The sequence below is a fragment of the Xiphophorus hellerii genome, chromosome 6 (genome assembly GCF_003331165.1).
Source record: "Xiphophorus hellerii strain 12219 chromosome 6, Xiphophorus_hellerii-4.1, whole genome shotgun sequence".
Classification (NCBI taxonomy): Eukaryota; Metazoa; Chordata; class Actinopteri; order Cyprinodontiformes; family Poeciliidae; genus Xiphophorus; species Xiphophorus hellerii.
This window is the reverse complement of record NC_045677.1, coordinates 11,819,125-11,837,199: the sequence shown is the minus strand read 5'-3', so window position 1 is coordinate 11,837,199 and position 18,075 is coordinate 11,819,125. Positions and strand designations below refer to the sequence as shown.

General features: G+C 38.0%; 1 protein-coding gene across 3 annotated transcripts in view; it reads left to right on the top strand.

Annotated features, from left to right (window-relative positions):
• LOC116721665 (ephrin type-A receptor 3-like) overlaps positions 1 to 18,075 on the top strand; it is a 104,669-nt gene that overhangs the window by 6,393 nt on the left and 80,201 nt on the right. For 2 of the 3 annotated variants that reach the window (XM_032565530.1, XM_032565529.1), the window contains exons 2-3: positions 3,300 to 3,374; positions 13,561 to 13,625. In XM_032565530.1, the coding sequence (XP_032421421.1) occupies positions 3,300 to 3,374; positions 13,561 to 13,625 (140 nt within the window). The remainder of the gene's footprint in view (positions 1 to 3,299; positions 3,375 to 13,560; positions 13,626 to 18,075) is intronic. The other variant, XM_032565531.1, reaches the window with a different exon arrangement.

The following is an 18,075-nucleotide window of genomic DNA, read 5'->3' as shown; positions in this document are numbered from 1 at the left end:
GCAAAGCACAAAACATAATCAACTCATTGAATTAACACATCAAATAGCTCCTTGTGGTTTTATGTGCAGTTTATGGTGTTCAAGCTCATTGTTGCTGTGAAATAACAGCATCGAATTTGGTTCGGCAGATAAAACAGTCCCCATAAAACTTATATTGTGAAGATGCAACAAGTCATGCTCATTAGGACCAAATGAAGTGGCAGAGTAGCAGTTGAACTTTCTTTTAATGTTAATGAAGGGGGTAGTACCAGATTTCCTTTCAGGTACCAGTATATAGCAACCAACTTTACTGGTTCATGTTTCCTTAAAAACAACAAACAAGCTGTTAAATGTCTTCTCCATGTTTGTTCAGGCATTAGCTACTATTCAGAGCCTTTTGGGTCGTTCAGAATGGAGATCAAAAGGTGAATGGCTCAGAATTTTTATTTGTCTGGTCATTCACCGTATATGAGTTGTTTTTTGCTTTGCCACTTTTCTGAGATAGATGAATTTTTCCAGATTAAGATGAAATGTGTACTAAACCTTTTTTCCTAACCTGAACAGTAAATCTCTCTTGGGTTCCTTGTTAAGTAAAATAAAAAGCATGAAATGTGATGTAGTGAGTAAGTGAACATTTAGAATTTAGCAACTATCTTACAAACATAGGAATAGAAAGTTTCCATTACTGTGGCTACAGTCATAAGAAAAGTGCACCCAGTCACTCAGTAGTCAGTAACCGCCTTCATCTTGATGTTGTTATTTTCCGTATAACTTCATCAGTTTCTTACAGTGTTGTGATGGGCATTTTACCCACATTTCATTACAGAATTGCTTTACTTCCTTGAGGTTTGTGGGTATATGTTTATGCATAGCTATCATAAGGTCCCAACCACACCATTTTAATAGGCTGAGGTCTGGGCCGACCCAGTTGGCTTTTTTTCCTTTGCTTTTCATTTCATTGTAGATTTACAGTATTTTTGTGTTTTTGTTCTTTTCCATGACTCACAATCTAGGTGCTGTAAAATAAGCAAACATCATCACTCCTTCCTCACCGTGCTTCACAGTTGGTATGAGGTGTTTGTACTGATATATCATACATGCTTTGTTTTGGCTATGTGTGGAGAGGTGCATTATGGCAAAGCAGCTCCACTTTAGTAATATGCCTAAAGGACCCTGTTCCAAAAACTTTTGGTTCATTTTGATGCAAAATGAACCATCAAAATTATGCACCTAAATGATGCCGTCATTATCTTTGTAGAGAGAAGACAGGAGAATCTCATATTTCTCCTGGCATGACCTTTGACATTTGGACCTTTACATGAATTTGCTGGGATTTCAAAAATGAACAACTATGCTCAGTATTTTCCACTTGTATATTATTTTTCTTTGTGACAAAAATAATTATTGTTTATTTACTAATTTAAATTGTTTACAAGTAACTTAAATCCTCTCCCAGATTGATGGGGATAAACTATTGCTTCTGTAAGGTAATTGCAGTATCTTTCCTCCCTGGCACTGGGGTGATATACGGTATAACTTTGTTCTCCAGACCAACAAAATGTATAGTTAATTTATTTATGGAAGAGATCACGCCTACTGGTGATCAAACACCATATGTGGCAGATATGTTTATTGTTAGATCCCAGCTGAGTCCTTTCTTTTAAATCCAAAGCAGCAATGACATATCTATTTTTTATAGTAATATCCCTTTCCCATAGCTATACCTGCAGCACAACTCTTTGATTCGCCATAGTTTTGAGTTTTCATTAGCAAATTAACAGGTAGTGACCACAGTGCCATTTGTAATGTGTTTTTCTGCCATTTTTATGTCACCAATGTTTCAGAGACTGTCTTTACTTCAGATCTGTGTTCTTAATCATTTTCTGCGTGAAATGTGTGCTGCTGGAACACACTTGGTCAGAATAACCTTTTCATGTAAAAAAAAAAAAGAAAAAGCAATTTCATTGAACTAAACGGTGAATCGTTTTAGCTTTAACTTAAAGTACCACTTGAGTTCTCACAGTAAGGGGGCTCGTGTAATTCTTGACAGTTCGTAAGGTTGAATGATTCCTGTAGGATGCAAAGTTCATTAATGTCAGAGAAACCCTTCTGTCATTTTCTGGTATCTGATGGCTGTGCTGAGGTTTGGGTGTAAGTGGGCTCCCACCTCTTCACCATCAGCACGTTTACTGACCCCTTCCCCCTCTCTGAACGAGCCCTTAACTGCTACTCCAATCACTGATCAGTGGGCCTTGACCACTGTCAAGCTTGTCCTCTTCTCTTTCTTTTTCCCTTGCTCCCTCTCCACCTAGTCCTGAACATTTTTGCTTGAATCAAATGTTGTTTACTTCCTTCTTTCCATCCTTCTGTTATTCTCATGTTTGTTCTACAGGCTTGTTTTGTGCTGCGCCTGTGAATGATAGAGTAGCGTTCAGCTTCGTTTTTAGGTTATGGGTATAGTCTGTGGGCTGGCAAATCTAGTCTTTTCTCAAGCAGTGAGAAAAGACTAGATTTCATCACTTAATTCCAAATGAAAATGGTTTTGTGATCTTAAAACGTCATTTATTTGCATTTAATTTATTAATAGTTTTTAGCAAACACCATATAATCACTCATGTTTATTATCTTGTTTCTATTTAAGTTGGTCACAATTTTAGCAATATTATATATATTTAGTATTTTATTTCTCTTTATTGTGTTACACATGCATGTTCTGCATGAGAAAATATCTCCACAAAACATTTTGATTGATGGAACAATTGACTGATTCAAAATGCGCATCCACAATTAATGTACTGAGTAAACAGAGTTTCACAATAAAACCTCTCACATGCCCTGTCTGTTAATATTATGGAGATATTTATTGTATGCTAATCTTTACTATAAAGAACAACACAGTTTAAATCATTTTGTCCCTTGTATTTCCATCACTGCTCTTTCACACACAGGCAGTGAGAAGTCGCTTCTGCTTGTAATATGTATAATATCACATTCATTAACTATTCAGAAAGAGTAGAAAACATTATTTTGTATGTTGTTTAATAAAGTGCTTTAAGCGAAATCGTAATCTGCTGAAATTATTTTCGGAAGGTCTTCCTATTTATCCACAAACCTTTGATCGGTACCTCTTAAAATTATAAATGTTACCTGTTATATTTGCATGTGCAAAACCAATACTTTTCTATAATTTCTGCTTTTGAGGTGCAAGTGCAGGTCACAAAGTCTCATCATTCTGAACTGATGTGAGCATCCACAACAGAAGCCGGCCTGAGCACACTTTTATGTGTCATGTGATTTCTTCTTTGCCTCTAACACTACAGCCAACTCCAGAGACTCCAGGCCAATTTACCCTCCTGTGACCAACCACTGTGTGACAGCTCTCTGTGCCGGTGTGGGTGAGTGTGAGTGTGTATGCTCTTTCTGTCAGATGGAATGTCTCAAGACAGAGAACAAAAAAGGTCAAGAAGAGCAGAAAAGAAATGCACATTTGAAGTAAACGATATTAGAGACATTCCTAAACCATTAGCTCTGAATTACCTACCTTACCTCTTATTCTCTGCTCTCGGCTCTCAATAGCTGTTTAATTCAGCTGAGCAGAGCGTGCCACAATATCTGCATGCGTCTCTGGTTTGTACAGCAACTTATTTCTGAATTCTCAAGGTTTCTTTGTGCTTGCTCGTGGGCTTTGTTTTGTGTGTTTGTTACTCTGCTCCCTTGATGAGTCGTGGACGTACCGAGGGAAGAAGCTTATTAAAGAAAAACAAGTGTCTGGATCTGACTGGGTGTCAGAGTTCAACATTGTAAGCATTCAACAAGCATGCACAGGCGAACCGAAGACCCAATCCCCCCCTCTCCACATACTCCGGAGCCTCTTCAAGCGACAAACTAGTGCAGTGCTCCTGTCATTGTCTGTAAGAATATCCTCCTTTCAGTCCCTGCTAGCGCTGTCAGCAGCACAGGCTAATATGCCTTCTGCTGCAGTGGAGCTCCAATGGTGCAAGCTTTTTATGTGAGAAATATTCAGAGTTTTTACTTTTGCAGATCTAAAATGAATAAATTGAAGGTTGGCAAAAATGTAGACAGCCACATCCCTGTTAATTTTACTGTACCCTTACCTCTTTCAAGCTAGCTGTCTAGAGTACTTTTACATCATTTCATGATGTTAAAACAAATGTGATTTGGGCAAAGACAGGAGCATATAAACAGGGTGGGTGGATGAGGGAGTTCTTTGTGGATGTGGTTTGGCCCAGGGCCTCCCACAGATGTTTAGTCAGATTAGGATCTGTAATGTTTAGAACTGAGTTAATGCCTGAAGATCTATTTCGTGTTCCCAAGAAGTTGTTTTGTTTTGTTTGTTTTCTTTTTGGGTGGCGGTACATTTTCCTGGTGATGTTCTTTAGCAATTTGATGAGAGGTGTCTGTCAGAGTAGCATTCTTTGAAAGTAAGGATATTTAATGTGCTCCAGATAATAACATTTTTAAAAGATTGCCATCAGTCAGTCACGTCCTTGACTAAACCTGCTTGTGATCTCTGTTGGTTTACTGTCTATCATTTAAAGTCAGTCACATTACAAAAAAGGCATGTGTCTAGACTTAGCAATTTTCAAAAATCAGGGTGTATTGTTTGAAAAACTGTTGCCATGGACGCATTACAATGCTGTAAATGCGTTTTTGGTGACCTGTCTGATTAACCCTGTGCTGAGGCACTATACTAAATCTATCCTTCAGAATCTTTTGTTTATAAAATGGATATTGGAACACAATCATAATACTTATGTTCGTTATGTTATACTGATGGAGTGTATACTGTCACTGTACTGTCCAGTCAATTATTGAGTTCATGGGCATATACATTGTGCTGATTGTATTTACTTTGAAGCGGTATTGGTTTGGTGGTTTCCATGACCTTATGACTCAGAATATTAGGGAACCTAAACTCTTGAGTGAGTAAAGCCTTGTTGAAAGTGCTGAATGCTTCTCTGTACAATATTGCAAATGGCACAGCTTGACTAGTGCTATTTTTACCTGCTAGCTGGCTCGCACTGTTTTAAGGCATATAACATGTCCCATTCATTTAACTTTATATGTAGTTGAAATATTCTCAAAGCTAATGTCTCTCTGTTTGCATCCATTTGTTTTTTTTACCCCATTAATAACAGTCAATAAGCAGTTGTCAGAGATATGAATGCATTTTTTTTTAGATTTTATTTACCTGGAAGAAATTGTTTTTTATTCAGTCTAATGATGTAATCTACCATCTGGTGTGTAGTAATTTATCTCAAAAAAGGAGCCAATTGTTGAACCAGATGTTTGCAAGTGTAATTTTGCTATTTCAGGGAAAAATTAAAGGTGATATTCTGTCTGAACAGCTTTTATCTTCTGCTCTGATGCTGTAAGTCAGCCAACTATGATTCAGAAACCATCATTTATGCATGCAAGGTAAAACCTAATTGGATTTTCCTCAGCAGAATCAGCTGCTATGTTATGTAAATAGATGTAAAATCCAGTGATATTTCCCTACACGATTCTTATTATAATTGATTTTAATTTTCCTAATTTAGTCCAGGCCAAACTGAAATGAATTTAACTTTTTTCTTTATAAAGGTTTACAAAATCATAGAGAATAGATAGTGGGGTAGCTATGAAAAATGTGGTGAATCAAAGCAGGAGCAGGATTAGACTTTAATTTTTGCCAATTAAATTATTCATACATAGAATTAGTTTGCAAAAGGCAATAAGGCTCAACTAATGTTTTTTTTCTCTGAAATCAATCTGGATTCTGTTTTCTTCCAAAAGAAACAGTTTGGAAATTAAATGAGTATCATTACTGCAAAAAAGAAAACTTCCCACACAGTTAAAAAGCCAATTAGAATTTCAATGAAAAATATTGGATATATAAAAATTCACTTAGTGAAATATGAAGAAAATAAATGTCTTGAAAACATCTTTTTTTTAAAATGGAACCTAAAATGCTTGATGAAGACTATGGAATGGTAAGGATTTTGCTGGCAAATATCTATTTGCAGCTGCTTTCTCTGCATTTTATTTTATTGTAACACATTTCCAACATGCTGAGATTTTATAAAACTTACTCAAAAATGTTCATTTCTTTGTCAAACGGTGGAAAAAGTGGTTTATGTTGACAAAAACATCACATATAGTAAAAGTCATCTTGGAGGGATATGCTGCGGTACCCGGCTTCAATAAGACTAGATGAAGAAAAGATGAGAGTGTGCACAGTGAAAGAGCTCAAGGACTGATTGAGAGCCTCTGGTGGTTTGTGGATGAGTGGAGAGCAGTCTGATGAAAAGACAGCAAGTGTAGCTGTCTTGGTAGGATGCCCATTTATTCTTAAAAGTTCAGAGCTCAAGTCCTCCCACTCCTTCATCCTGCTCTCCATCCGCTCATTTGTTGCCCTGACAACACTAGCGCCTGTTGAACTGCACTCTCACTGGAGAGGAGGAAGGGGGAAAGGTTTGCGTGTGTGTCGTGGGAATATTCAGAGATATTAAAAGTGTATCTGTCCGTCTACTGGTGCTGTTACTCAGCAGAGTTTAGATGCTGAAGAGGTTTGGTATTGTGTTTTAAGGTGGCAGAAATGGTGCAAATAAGATAAAAAATAATAATTCTGGGATTCAGAAAAATAAACAAAAACTATAAAGTGGCTAAATTCTATGAAAGCAGACAAAGACAAAGTGATTTTGAAGTGTTTTATTACCTGATATCAGATCAGGATTTCAAATCATTGAGCAACAGTTGCGTAAGGAATTTGTCCGTCGATAAAGACTTCCTGGAGATTGCTCCACAGGTTGACATTAATTGGTGTTATTATTGCCAATCATGGTGTTAGTTCCAGTGACTGGCTAATTATTAGATTTTCAGTGTGTGTGCGTGTGTGTCTGTGGATATATACACACCACAAACAATACCAGTCCATCTGGCATGTTTCAAGCTTTTAATATCACTAGCTTCCCCAATTTGACAACAAAACAATCTACTGGTTTTGTTAAGTTTAGGACATAAAGTATTATATATGGGAATCAGCATTTGTCAGAAGAAATCTAGATTCTTTAATAACATGAAAATAGCAACAGATTCTATGACATTTAGTGAATAATTAATATTATAGAAGAAGCAAAACATGGCAAAAATATTTTAGGTTAATAGCTTTGTTGTCTTGGATTGTGTTCATTTGCAGTGAACTTTAAACTTCATATATAAATTGAACAGCTGCATGTCAAATTATTACCAAAGCACAACTTTTGTGTTTCTAACATACAAATGTGAGACTCTGTGAAAGTGAAATTTTTTTTGTTATTTTTTATTTGGAAAAAAAACCCCAGCATAAATATGAATATCAGGCTCCATACTAATGGAAATAATTACACTCATGCTATTTGCAAAACACCCACTACTGTGTTGCAGTTTATCTCAAAATGAATGATCAGCAACTCGTTTACATTTCCTTTTAAATTTTTCTGTTTGCAGAAGATTTTCACTGCTGGACCTTGATTACTCGGAGCTCTGATTAGCATTTTCTTGAAGAAAAAAACAAGTTTTATTAAAGAAAGAGAAACTCAATCAAAGAAAAAAAAAACTTTGCATAATGAACATAGTGGAACTGATTTAAACTCTGGCACTTCTACATTTTTTCTTTCTGGTGTAAATGTTTTTGTTGCACCCCTTATTAATTAGTAGCTGGACAGAAAGAAGGGCAGAGAGAGAAGGGGAAGAAATGCAGTAAATGGTCCAGAGATGGGAATCGAACAGAGGTTAACTCTACCACTGAGCCACCTGGTGGCCCACATCTACCTGCTTTACGTTAACTGTCATGGATTTAAGCTGAAAAGATCTAATGAACTCATTATGTAGTCACTTATTGTCCTCACTGCCGAGGCTGTGTGGTGGTCTTATTGAGCGGTCTTTGTCTTTGTGGCCCTGGCATCATCTTAAGGTGTGTGTTTGTCTTGTTTCGTGAGCGTGCGTTTGTGTGTGCGTGTGGCTGATTGTGTGTAAGCGTCCTGGCTCTTTTGTGTGCCAGCCTGGCTGTTGGCAGCTTTGTTTGATTTCTGGCGTGTGGATTGCAGCTTCTCGCCGCCCAGCTGAAGCCATGGATGGCGTCCAACGAGAGAGAGGCGGAGAGACATTGAGCGGAGAGAAAGAGGGAACAAGAAAAATAAAACACGGGAGACACAGACACCCCAGAGAGAGGAAACGGCACTGAGGAAAAAAAAAAAATAGACGCAGAGGGAGATGAGGAGACAAAAAAAATGACACTTGGATGTTGAGGTTTCAAAATTTTAGAGTGTCGTTTGTAGAGGAATTTGTGATTCAAAGGTTCACACCGTCCACCCCCACTTTCTCCTCATCTTTCACTTCCAGAATGTAAACCTCACAGTTTGATGCTGAAAATCGATGAGACAGCTTGTCTCTCTGTAACCAAACAGCCTTCGCAGTAATCAGGTCACATGTGTATATCCACGGAGCTGAGCGTTTAGTTCCACTGGTAAGAGCCTGGGAAAGAGAAGGTAATGTTTGTCCATGACTCACATTTTTACTCTTATGCCATCTCAGAGCAGCAGCGTTTGAAAGAAGCTGCAGCGTGGGCGTAATAAGTCATATTTGGCTGTTAATCAAGCTGGGGATTTGATTTCACAAAACATGTCTTAGAGTGAGTGATTATGTTTTAGATTATTAAAAGAGAACCATGAATTAGTTTTGTTGCAGATTTATGATGTATATGCTGCTAAGTCTTTAGCTCCCTAAGCTAACTAGATATTTAGGCTCATTGTCCGCCAAAGTCTCGCCTCTCACAGCATGCAAACATTTGCCCATTTTTTTCATAAGTAGCTTCTTACATCACCGTTCTTCCTCTGATTTCATTTCTTCACACCTCCCTGTCAGAGATGACAACGCAGCTTTGTAGTTCTTGCTTAATATTTTTAAAAAGGAGAAAAAAATAGATTTTTGAGTGTCTAATTGCTGAAAATTGTTTGATTCCGATATCTGTCTTATCTCTAGTGATTTTCAATGTAGTCTTCCACTTCTGCCCAGGTTTATAGTTCCTATTAAACCAATTCCCTATAGAACACATGGAGCAAAGGTGAAGTAATCCGATTACATGGCAACAGACAGCGAGATTTATGATTATCAGACTTAAACACAATACAGGCTTTACATTTTTCTCTCATCTTTTGAACACACACATGCATGCAGGACACACACACTGGCTATTTGCGTACTGGCTGTGTCAGCAGGCTGGAAACCATAGGTTATACATTATTGATGAGTCCAGTCATTGATTGCAACTAATAAGTGCTATTGACAATAAGTGTGAAGAGTGGAGAAAAAGTGTTTATGTGTAGCTTTATGTCGGCTACAGTTTCGCAAAGGCTGCAAAATGGCTTTTGAATATGTAACGACATTAGTAGCACTTTAGATTAACTAGTGGCTCTAAGCTCTTTTTGGAACCTTTGCATTTTGGTCGAAGGTGCAGATCATCTGGATTTTATTTCCAAAAGGTTTGTTTATTATGTCCACAAACCAGTATGGTGACTAGGAGTCACATGTCTTCATATTCTAAGTCAAGGTCAACAGGTCAAGTTGACTTCAACTAGTCACTGTGACATCATTGAAGTGCAGGAGAGACGGCTTCGAAGCAACTTACAGGTTTCATCGTCTATTTACAGCAAACATTAAAGAATGACATCTTACACTCGAGTCCATTATGAAGTATAAAAAGAGCAAAAACCAGAACATTATCTTCTGCCACCATGGAACGAAAAGTTGCACAAAGTCAAGTCTGACTTTTTTTCTCAAACATCGACTGGTAATGGTCGAGTATGTGGTCGTTTTGAACAACTGCTCCAAGGATTAAAACTAGTCACATGTGATTAGTTAAATTGAGTGCATCCATCTGCTGCTGTTTGCAAATCTTGTCAGTGTTTTTATAAGAGTGTAAAGCTGCCACTTTATCGTGCAGCACAATATTTCGGTAGCATTTGTCAGGGTTTGCAGTTCCTGTCTTGTAATTTACACCACCTTGTTCCTCATTTTTCATCTGGGAAAAATCTGTTTTGTCACGTGATTGCAACTCGTCTACATGAACTGTAAAAAGTTGGTGAAGAGCAAAATATCAACTAGCCTAAAAATTGAGAAGGTGATGCTACCCCTGTTGGTGTATTAAAACAAATCTGTAATATGTTAAAGTTATACATTAACAACATGCTTTGGAAAGAGGTGAGTGTTTCTAGTATGATCACAACACGCTGCTATTCAGAAGATTTAAGCTAAAAACTAAATGGTTGTTGTAGCAAGTGTTAAACTACACTGAACTACGGTATGTATAAAATCACTTTGTGGATTTAAACCAACTCAACAACCAGTCAGGTTTTTTTAAAATCCTGCTTTAGCTTGCAGAAGTCATGTTGCCAAAGACTCATCAGATTTGTGACAGCAAGTTAGTACCAGTGAGTGGTTGTCTTTTGAAATTTTCTCATTTTGAATAATTAAATGGGTCTGTAAGTGTGAATGCATAGTTCTTTTCTAAGTGTCCATCTGTGCTGCATAATTTAGCTGGAGCACCATCTTCTAAGACAAAAAAGTTTGATTCACGGGATAGTAAAGCAGGCCAGTTCGGTTCTCTAAAGTCCAGGTAGCTGCCTTCCAGTAGTTTTTGTAAATAACTTTGTTGCCTATTAAGCATGTAAAGTATTTCATCTGATTTGCACCGTTTAACCCGACACAGTGAATGGAGACATGAGAAAATAATGCATTTGTTTATTTTAACCAGCCCAAATATCGAAGAGAACAACATATTTACCAGCAGAGCCAGACAACTGCAGAGAGTTGATGAATGAAAGATTTAAACAGGCTCCATTGCTTATCAAAACAGTTGTCAAAACAATGACTCTAGTTCATGTAAGTAGACTCGACACATTTAGTCTACAACAATTTTTTTAATGTAATGTGATACATCAGATCCTGTTTTACATTAGAACAACAAGATGCACTTTGGCTGCAATGAGGAAAACTAGAATATATTGTAAATCAGTTGAAGTAAATGTAAATTAAAAAAAAAAGTAGTGTTAAACTACCTAGTGTTAACATTCTTTGTTTCAAGAATGTTGTAATCTGTGAAAGCATTAAAACAGCATTATCACACTACACTGACAAGCCTTTATCTCTTTTCTGTCAATCCCTGACAGATGATTATACTGGGGAGTATGTAGCTCACCACTCGCTTAAAATCATATATGATTACACTATTATGTCCTGTTTCAGCATGGGACTCTAAAGCCCTGAAACCCTAGGAAAACACTCTAAAGAGTCTTTAGCTGCTCTAAATACACGCACAGGCTGGAGGTCTACTCTGACCTTTCGCCGCACAGCACCTCTCCTCTGCTCTGTCGGTCTCATCCCTCTCATTTAATCTATCAGCTCAGCTCCGCTGGGCAACGTCTCTGTCTGCTTCATTATACAATGCGTAAAATTATATTGCTTGTCTGCGATTTGCGAGCGCACACAGACACAAGCAGAAAGACCAGGTGAACTATCACACGCACAAAATTCACATACGCTTACATCTCCACAGCATGGCAGCCCACCCTGCTGTCATGGGGTGTTGGGTTGGAAAAAAAAGCTGTCTGATGAACAGCATGAAAACCAGAAGCAGAGAGGGACAGAAAGTAGTAAAAAAAAAGCAAGTTAGTTACATACATCAGCAGTACAACCCCTTTTAATTCTCTAAGAGCACTTAGTCACATTTGCAAAAGTGTAATGCATTTAGATTATTGCTTCTCATAAAAAAGCATTTTACTTTTAAATGTTTACTACTTTAAACTGCGCTAAATCTTTGCTCACGAATTTGATCAGTGTTCTGGGGACTGAAGGTATTAACCTTAAGATTTTTAATAGAGAACATATAACCTGGCAGAAAAACACGTTGTGTTTGACAGAGAAAAACTGAAGGTAGAGACGCGGCGGTCTCTGCAGATGGATGCTGATTAAATATTGATGGTCAGAGGTGCTGATTAAGACCTGAGTGAGTCAGTCCTGAATAAATCCCCTCACTTAAACAGGTAATAACTAGTTGCATGTACTGGCCTTGAACTTTCCTCGACAATTTGTCTATATTTTTATTGCGCCTCCTGCGGGTCTTTGTGGTGCTTTGTTGACTCATTTTTTTCACCTAATACACTGTGCATTCATTACCCTATTGAGCCTAGTTGCAGAGGATTTAACTGTGTTCAAAATAAATTTTAAATGAAAAAAGTTTCTACGTGAGTTAAATGATTTACTTTGCCTTGAAAAACAATTTTGTTAATATGAGTTAATAAAAAATGCAGAGTTCACAGGAATAAATCTTTATTTTAAAACTTTATTTGTTCTTGGTCTTGCTGCTTATGAGTTTCATTTTTTCTATGTCTAAAGTGAGAAATATGGAATAAAAGGAGCACAAGGTAGCTTAGGGCTTTATCAATACATAACGCAATGGAAACTTGTGGTAGGACTCCAGCTCTTTAAGAAACCTTGCTGCAAGGGTGAATAGATGCAGCAGAAAATCTCACTTTTATACACAAAATCATGTCAGATTTTACATGTGAAGGTTTCACTTCTCACTGAAATGTTATTCCAAAGCCACCATATGTAATAATCGCTAAACTAGTTAAGCTGTAACAAGATCTACTTTCGCCCCAAAAGTCACATCACGTTAATGCTACACTTGTAGAAGTTAAGAGTGAAGCCAATAGACTGATGATCAAAAAGCAGTCATCTGCTCTCTCCTTCATTTGACTCGCTGAAAAATGAAAACAGTCACTGCTGCTCCTAATTATCTTACCTGCAAGAAGAAGGAACTTTTGGAGTCAGTGTATGTTGATTTGATAGGATACTTGGCAGACATTATGTGCTGACAAAGGAAAAATAAAAAGTAATGTCTGTGGCAATTAGTGCAGTTTTTTTTTTTTTTTTTACGTACTAAACTTTATGCTCACAAATGACTGCTGGACTAATTTGGATGCTAGCTCCTGTGGAGTTGGCCTTCATAGGGTTTCTCAACCTCTTGAAGCTACTAATTTGAGTATTTTCATATCCATAGGGATCATCAATACATGGTAGTAATTTTGTAGAAATGCTTGAATCCAAAGACTCAGAAAATGCATTTTAAAATAATTAATATGCTTTGAAAATTAATTGAAAGTCAATTTGTGATTTATGTTTTACATTTTGAAGATTTGCATCTTTTCTGGCTCTAAGATATGACATTACCTTTTTATTAAGTGAAAAACTGTGTTTTGTTTTTGTGATGCTTTGTCCTAGACTATATTTGCTTCCCCTTACATCTTTATTTTGAAGTTAAAATTACAAACCAAAACTGATAGTGATTCCAGTGTTAAAACACTCAAAAGCAACACATGACACATTGCATGACTCATGAAAACATTTTGAGAGCATTTAGGTGGTTGTTTTTAGTTGAACATAATGTTTGAAAGAAACTCAAAATATCTACGGTACTTGTTTTTTTCTTGAACATTAACGGCTAATGTTTTTGCTTTTCTTCCCCTTCTTCTGTTGTTGCAGTTACTTTATTAGACTCCATGTCGGCACTGGCTGACCTCGGCTGGGAGGCTTATCCTAATGAAGGGGTGAGTATCTGCTCTACACACACACACACACCGCTGCACCCCCACATGCACGCACACACACAAACTATTTTTATGCTGGAGCTGCCACCAAAAGTATGAGTGATTAAATCAAGCAGGTTGTGCTCTCCTTGGGAAACAGGCATGACATTAACAGTTCAACTGGGGAGTATTTCAAAAAGCAAAGGGATCTTAGGCACCTGATGCTAAATTTGAGTGGTAGGGGGAATTTATGGATTATTTCTGCTGTGCTGAAAATACGTTCGCATTGAAGCATCAATTCCTGGTGGTGCTGTAACTTTTGGGGTGAGTTGAAGGGACCACTGTAAGGGTGTAAATATTCTTACGCAAGAAAAGATGGTGTGTACAGATTTCTGGTGCTCAAGTGCAACATGCAGGGGGAAGAGTGGTGGGGATTGTTGCATAACTGGCCTTTTTCAGGTACAGGAACTAGGGGAGCCTACAGCGCAGTCACCATGACTCAGAAAATGACAAGAAGAGGAGAGGGAAAAGAGTAAGAACGCAGCGGGGAAAGCATAAGGGCATATTCAATAGCCTGAGATCTGTATGTCACTGTAGCTTGCTGATTGGCTCAGAATTAATTCTATTTCCTCTCATCCTTCGCTTCCCCATTCAGCATTGGTGTGTTAAATTGCAGGATGCCACATGCGGTTTCATGGTTTTGTGCAGCTGAGAAACAACTAAAGTGAGCAAAGCCAAGCAATGTTGTTTTCCCAAGCAATCAAGTGTGTAAAGTTCTCCTAAGTGGAATGCTCCATTTGTTGGGTCATATTGTGGCTGTTGGTGTGTGCATTCGTTCAGAGTCTCTATTGAAGCTGATTGGGACTCTGCTTCGATAGGGATAAGCGGTTCAGTTCAGTTTAGAATATGTATTGGATTCAGGTGAGTGTGGACTGACAGTTTCCAAACAACTCTGAAAAATGAACTAACCGACTTAATTCTGAGTATGTTTTCAACATTAGGGTCAATTTCTTCTTTAGAAACGCAATTTTCAGTGAGGAAATGTTTTCCCTAAAACAAATTCTGAAAAGTAAAATTTATGTTTAAATTTACCACTAACAAAAATACTTCAACACAAACAATTGAAGTGGTCGAGGCTTTTTCAATGCCCTTTTGTCCAAGTTATCTTAAACAGTTTGACAAGCCGTTTTTCGTGCACTCTACCCACAACAAGGACAACATTTTTTCCCTCAGATTCTGGGTTACAGTTTTTAGTACTCACTTTCTGAAGCTGATTCACAACAGCTGATTTGTACAGTCAAATTCATATGCTGACAGCATCTACATAGCTACTTACATGACAAGCTTCACTTTGATTAGAACTGCTGTGGTGTTTGACTTTATTAAAATACCTTTGTCAAAGTATCTTCTTATTTTACCTTCTGTTTAAACATTTTTACATGATGAATTCTGATAAACTTAGTTTTTAAAGCTTACACCTGATTTCCCAAAAATAAAGCTGCCATGAAAAGCAGGACCCAACTGAAGAGAGGACACATGTTTGAAAAAAAACCCAAAAGCAACACTTTAAAAGAATCAAGTCAAGAGAAACACACACAAAGGCCATCAGAAACCATGATGGAGGCAACAAGATGAGCTGACCAGCTGAGGGATATTTAAACTGGAGAGTTGATTACTGGACAAGGAGCAGGTAGTTGATTAGAATCTGGGTGCAGCTGTGAGGGAAAGCGAGTAACTGAAGTTGAACCAAAGAAATCAGCCGAATCTAAATACCAAAATAAAGCAAAAGGCAAAATTAGATTTCCAAACATAATGACAAAACTGACAGATAACTTATTACAGCTATGTTCAGACGACTGGGAAACCTAGGATATCTTTCATTTAACCAAGACTATTATTTTCTCCCAAACATCCCCCTGAAGAATCCATCTGAGGTGTTGCATCTCTGTGCCAAACTGCAATTGAGCCATTTAGACATCAGAATACTTTGTAGAACAGACCTCAAGTGTGTCGGGGACCGTTTATGAAGATTTTAATAGTTAACCAGGTTATGGGAACATCTGCACACATTCCTGTTGTCTTGCAGTCTGGTCTGCTGTGCTAAAAGGATTCCTGTGTCTGTTATCGTTTGCTGTTTTGTGCCTTTATGGGTGCATGCACGCCTTTGTCCACTTTAATCCCATAGAGATTAGCCATTAACATCTTCCCCGAATGGGAAAAAAAACAGCGAAACAAGAACGGATATGTATTGGCTACAGGGTTTGTAATTTATGAGTCTAGTTGCAGAAATCCATCTTGTATCCTCAACATTCACCCTAAAACAATCATTTTGGCACAAATAAGGCAACTCTTTGAAGCCAAGAAGATGATGAGAGGGAACTACAGTACTTGTAGGTCTTGTAAATTTACTTTACTCCTAAATTGACAGGCCTTGGCAAAGAGAAAACCATATTTCTTGCTTAAAGTATTCTTCAAGCCATGTAGGGGATACGACAAGCATGTGGAAAAAAGATTTTCTTTTTAGATTGATTTTTACTGAATGTGTTTTTATTATGATAATGTATATTAGTACTGTCTGTAAACAGTGTGAGTTGCAGTTCAATTTTTTTATGTACAGACTTGCAAGACTTGCTAAGCCCAGCACACATTATGCAGCTTAAAAAATTGTACATTACTTGACTCACATCAACCTGTACGAGGTCAACTTTATAGTTACTCTGCATAATAGAAGAAAGACTGCATGACTTGTTGCTCACAACCAGAGAGGTTTCACAACCAGACAATTTCATGGCAGACGATTTCGAACACAGCTTTCGAGGCCGGAGTAGAGGGCATAGCTACAGTGGAATTGATTCAAATGGTAATTTGTTAGAATGGCCCAGTCAAAGTACATACTTAAATTCAATTTATATTCAATTTAAAACAGCTACTTTTGGGAAAGTTGCTGTTCTCAAAAGATACCAGTCCAGTTTGACAAAGGTTGGGCTTGCACTGTTTTCAGACTTTTCTTAGTATAACTTAAAAGCCATATAGCTTTTTCACTTTATTTTTATGCACTACTTTGCTTTGGTCTATCACATGGAGTCCCCAACAAAAAATACACACTGAAATTAGTTGTTATAGCGTGACTTAATGTGAAATAGTTCAAAAAGTTTGAAAACTTCCGCAAGGTACTGTAAGTGCAAATAAATGGCCTCCAGGTTTGCTTACGGAGAGAGCGATTCAAAATGATAGAAGAGATGCCAGGTTTGTGAGAAGCTTCTGTGTTTCATATCAGAGGATTATCTAGTTGACCTTTGAACCATAATCCTGAGGATTATTCCCAGTGAGAGCCAATTCCCACTAATATGTGACCAGTGTCTACCTGAATTAGCCCAAAAGGACACTTGACCCTCACAGGTCATCGTTAATCCAGGTCGCGTAGGGCCGGATATGGCCGAGACTAAGCAGAGCGACCCACTTCTGTCACCGTTTGGCGGGGGTTGTTCCTCTCGAGAGACATAAAACAGAGACGTCCTAATGATGTTTGAAAAGAGGAGCCCCCACAGCCTCTCAACTCCCCAAGAGCCTTTTTTTTTTCCTTCCCAGGCTCTATGTCTGTTTTTCCCAAACTCCTCATTCTGTTAAGCCAAGGCTTGTAGGCCAATTATGTCCTCGTAGGTGTAGCCATCAGATGGTTGCAGAAGAACGGATATTAGTTTAAGCTGGTGAATGATTGAACTTCAACCCCAATCTGACATCTTTGCTTCACTTCAAAGCAATCAGATGAGCTTCAGGCTGATGGACCAAGCAGACGTTTTAAAAAAAAATCATTCTCAACTTTAATTGACTTTTGAACAAAATGAACACTGAATGATCTGAAGATTGCATGTACGGTATACGTTTGTGGACATGGGACGTGAAGAACAAAAGAGAGTTAACTCCCCACACTTTTCCCAGTTGTACTTTCAGCTTTTAGGCCAGGGGTGGGCAACTTCAGGCCTCGAGGGCCGGTCTCTTGCAACTTTTAGATGTATCTCCACTTCAACACTCCTGAGTCAAATAATGAGGTTCTTAGCAGGACTCTGGAAAACTTGACTGCACTTTTGAGGTGATTCAGCTGTTGGATTCAAGTGTGTTGGACCAGGGAGACATGTAAGAGTTGCAGGACACCGGTTCTCAAGGACCAGGATTGCACACCCGTTTTAGGCTTTTGTATCAGTGGCCGATATTGGTGGCAACAAAGTTGCTTCACACACACCTGTCCTTCACACCAGAAAAAAAGTGATGATGAACAGACTCTCCAACAAGGGAAATAAGTCGCTCACCAGGAAATGGAAGTAATCCAGCCACTCCAAACTCTGCTTACAAAGAAATAAACAAAGACATTATTATAAAGCCCTCTTTATCCCTCAATGACTATTCCCATAAATGCTTTAATCACCAATCCCTTGGGGCTCAGCTCTTTGCGTTTGTGTGGGTGGATGTGTGT